The 3286-nt window shown below is 49.7% G+C and overlaps 1 protein-coding gene across 1 annotated transcript in view; it reads right to left on the bottom strand.

The window, feature by feature from the left end:
* Positions 1–248: 248 nt before the first annotated feature.
* Positions 249–3286, bottom strand: part of LARP1 (La ribonucleoprotein 1, translational regulator) — a 55734-nt gene continuing 52696 nt past the window's right edge. Inside the window, exon 19 of the mRNA XM_079770744.1 lies at positions 249–1271. Within this exon, the coding sequence (XP_079626870.1) occupies positions 1077–1271 (195 nt within the window). The 3' untranslated portion in view covers positions 249–1076. The remainder of the gene's footprint in view (positions 1272–3286) is intronic.

Here is a 3286-nt window from a genome sequence, read left to right as displayed (position 1 = left end):
CCAAGGCAGGAGGCACTGTACATGCAATTCAGTCCAGAGGAAGAGTCTAGTCAATCCAGCCCAGGCACATCCAGAGAAGGTGAGAGCTCTGAGTGGACTCCACCGAGGAAAACAGGCATTTGGGTATTTCAGATTCCCGCTCCACAATAAGGCAACTTTTAAAAAAATATTATTTCAAAGAACAAAACAAAACAAAACAAATTCCAAGGGTAGGAGAAAAACATCACTTGCTGTGGATTAGGTGGGGGTTTTCCGATTTTCTTTTTTTGGTCTTTTACGGTCGGTTTTGTCATTTTTTTTTTTTCCTTCTTCCCCAAGGATGATAAGGTCAGAGAAAAATAAAATAAATCATCTTTCAATAGTCTTTTCTGGTATGAGCAGCGTCTCTCTGGGCTGGGGAGTAAGGGGTATGGGGAGAGGGGAGTGGGGAGAGGCCAAACCTCCCCCACCACTTTTAGATCCTTTGGTTTCCTTCTCCCGGAAGATGGCGGAAGGGCACGGGGCAGTAGGGAGAACATGGTGATGGCAAGCCCCAGATGATAAAGGGGCCGGTGCTCGTGGGGCCCAGGGGCGCTGCAGAGCCTTCAATGGACAGTGCTGGGCAATGGGGCCCACAGGGCCTTCTTGTGGGCTGCATAGTTGGCTTGAGGGGGAGCAGGAGGCTGTAGGGTGGGGACCAGGGTTGCGGCCTATCAGCCGAGGGCAGGGCTACAGAGTGATTTGGTAATCCAAATGAACTATCAATAATTTAAAACTTGATATATATATGTATATGTATATATATATATATATATATATATATAAAATCTCCCTGTTCCCTCCCCCCTTAGAAGAAGCTAGGATGTGAAGACGTCATGGAGAGAGGAGGGGGAAGGGAATGTGTGGAGGCTCCTGCCCAGGGTACCTCTGAAAGCCCAAAAGGTGTACACATTGCTACTCAGCACAAAGGCCCATCCTAATGACTAGAGGCCTGTCCCTTCTCTGTCCCCTCTCCTGGGACTGGGTGCCCCATGGACTCTTGCCCATCCCCCTTCCCCCAAACCCCCAGGGCCAAGGGGTTTTTCACTTTCCCAAAGTCAGTGTGCTGAGTGCTGGGTTGTCCATTTGGCATCTTCCCGGGTGGGCTGGCCGGCGGGTGGTGTGGGGGGTTGGCTGATCACGGTAGTGGGCCTGCTGGAAGACTGGGAGGGGCACCGCTTCCTGCCCTCACCGCCACCACCTCCTGCTGCCACTGGGTGTCGCTTGTGGTTGCCCTCTTCACCCATGGGGGGCTGTAACAGAGGAGGGAATCACAGGTGATTAGGAGGCACTACCCGTCCCTGCCAGGGCTGTATAGGGTACTTCTATTTCCCACCTCCAAATGTTATGCAGATAATGAATAGGTTTAACCCTAAAAATGAATTACCAGTTTTACTGAGAACGCCAAGCACCGTGCTATTTTATGTACTTAGTCATGGGTCTGCACCACCCTTGGATGCAGACATGGGTGCAGATCATCGATACTGTAGAAGAGGACACTGAAGCACAGAAAAATAATTCGCCCAGGGTCCCAAAGCTGGTAATCAGTAAAGACAAAACATGGACTGGACCCATGTACTGCCTGAGGCCCAGGTTTTTATCCACAGGAGTTCCTGTTCCGGTTATGGGAAGGGATCACTGCTCAGGAGATGACACATGGAATGCAACAGGCTGAGACGTCTCCGATCAGAAGGCCCAGAGGCTCATGGGGACTGCCTTGTCCTTTCAAGGCCTGAACAGGACACTGCTCTAAGAGTCAGACCATGCTCCAGTCTGGCTAGACCACTGCCAAAGGTCTTGTGACCTTGAGGAGGTTTCCTTTCCTTTCTGGGTGCCAAAGCTGAGCCCATCTTGTTCCACCCTAACTGGTCTTCCTATTAAAGGGTTCTCCGCACATCCCCCACCCCCCCCCAAACTCCATAGGAGGGAGTGCACTTAAGGATGAAAAAAAAACCCTACTCATCGCCAATCTTGGGAAACCTAGGCAGTACAGCCAATGTCTCACTGGGTGGCATTGGGCTTCTGTTTACCTTGGTCCAGGGATAACGATAAACCTTGCCTACTGCACCACTTTGTCAAGGTTAAATGATAATGTAAACTGTCCAGCACATAGTAAGCACTCAATCAATGGCAATCCTATCCAATAATAGACAAATACGCAAATTGACCGCACCTTCGCTGCACCAAGCCACGCCCACCAACCAATCAGGACGAGCATGCAAATCACCCCAACAAAGATGGCAGCTAATTTGCATATCAAGACAGCTTCAAAAGAAGCCAAGAGCTGCAGAAGGGAGCAAAGCTGCGGAGAAGCAAGCAAGCCTGGGTGGGGGGGGGGAGAAGGGAGGAGCGGAGGCGGGGCTGGGGGAGAAGGAAGGAGAGCAGGCAGGGCCGGGAGCGAAGGAAGGAGAGCAGGCGGGCCAGGGGAGAAGGAAGGAGAGTGGGTGGGCTGGCGGAGAAGGGAGAAAAGCAGGGGGGCTGGCGGAGAAGGCGGGGCGGGGGACAAGGGAGGAGAGCAGGCGGGGCGGGGTAGAGTGCAGCAGGAAACCCTATTGCAGGATTTTTCCTGCAACGGGAATGCTAGTTTTAAAAATAAAATATAAACTATTATTGCTCTTTACTTATATTTGCATTTTTCCTAAAAGGTTTTAATAGAATAAGATAACTGGCATATCCCTACTACATTATTAACTATTTGGAGGACAAAGTCTTTCACTCGTTGCTGGAGTCTCTGAAGCACCTTGCACAGAGACATTCAATTAACTCCACTACCACTCTCCTTGAAAAATCTAGTAGCGATAAACCATGATCCACCACTAGATGTCACTGTTGATTTAGTGCTCCAAGAAGACAAATGTGGCTCAGTTGGAGCAGTCTTCCTGCACACTGAATAGTGGTGGATTCGATCCCAGTTTGGAAAGCCAACCAATCAATATTTCTCTTTCACATCCATGTTTCTCTCTCAAATAAATAAACAGTCAGGGGAGCTGGGGTGGAGGCAGAGAAAAATCTGAACATAATTTATAAACTTCTGGGGTTAGAAATCGCCTCTTCCAGAATGAGCAAAAACATTTCACCTTGGATACCCATCAACTAGGGCACAGCAACAAGGAGGGTTGTGAGATAAAAGGGAAAGGGCATTATGACAGTTTGGCCATTTCTGGGAGGAGCAACCATATAGCCCCTTCCAATTAGCCCTCATTGTCCACTTCTCACCCTGATTTTACAGAGGAAGACACGAGGCCCAAACTGGGCGGGTTGTATCCCT

This window comes from Cnephaeus nilssonii, assembly GCF_951640355.1.
Source record: "Cnephaeus nilssonii genome assembly, chromosome: 5".
In the NCBI taxonomy this organism is placed as follows: Eukaryota; Metazoa; Chordata; class Mammalia; order Chiroptera; family Vespertilionidae; genus Cnephaeus; species Cnephaeus nilssonii.
Note: the sequence above shows the minus strand (reverse complement) of the source record. Positions and strands in the feature narration are given on the sequence as shown.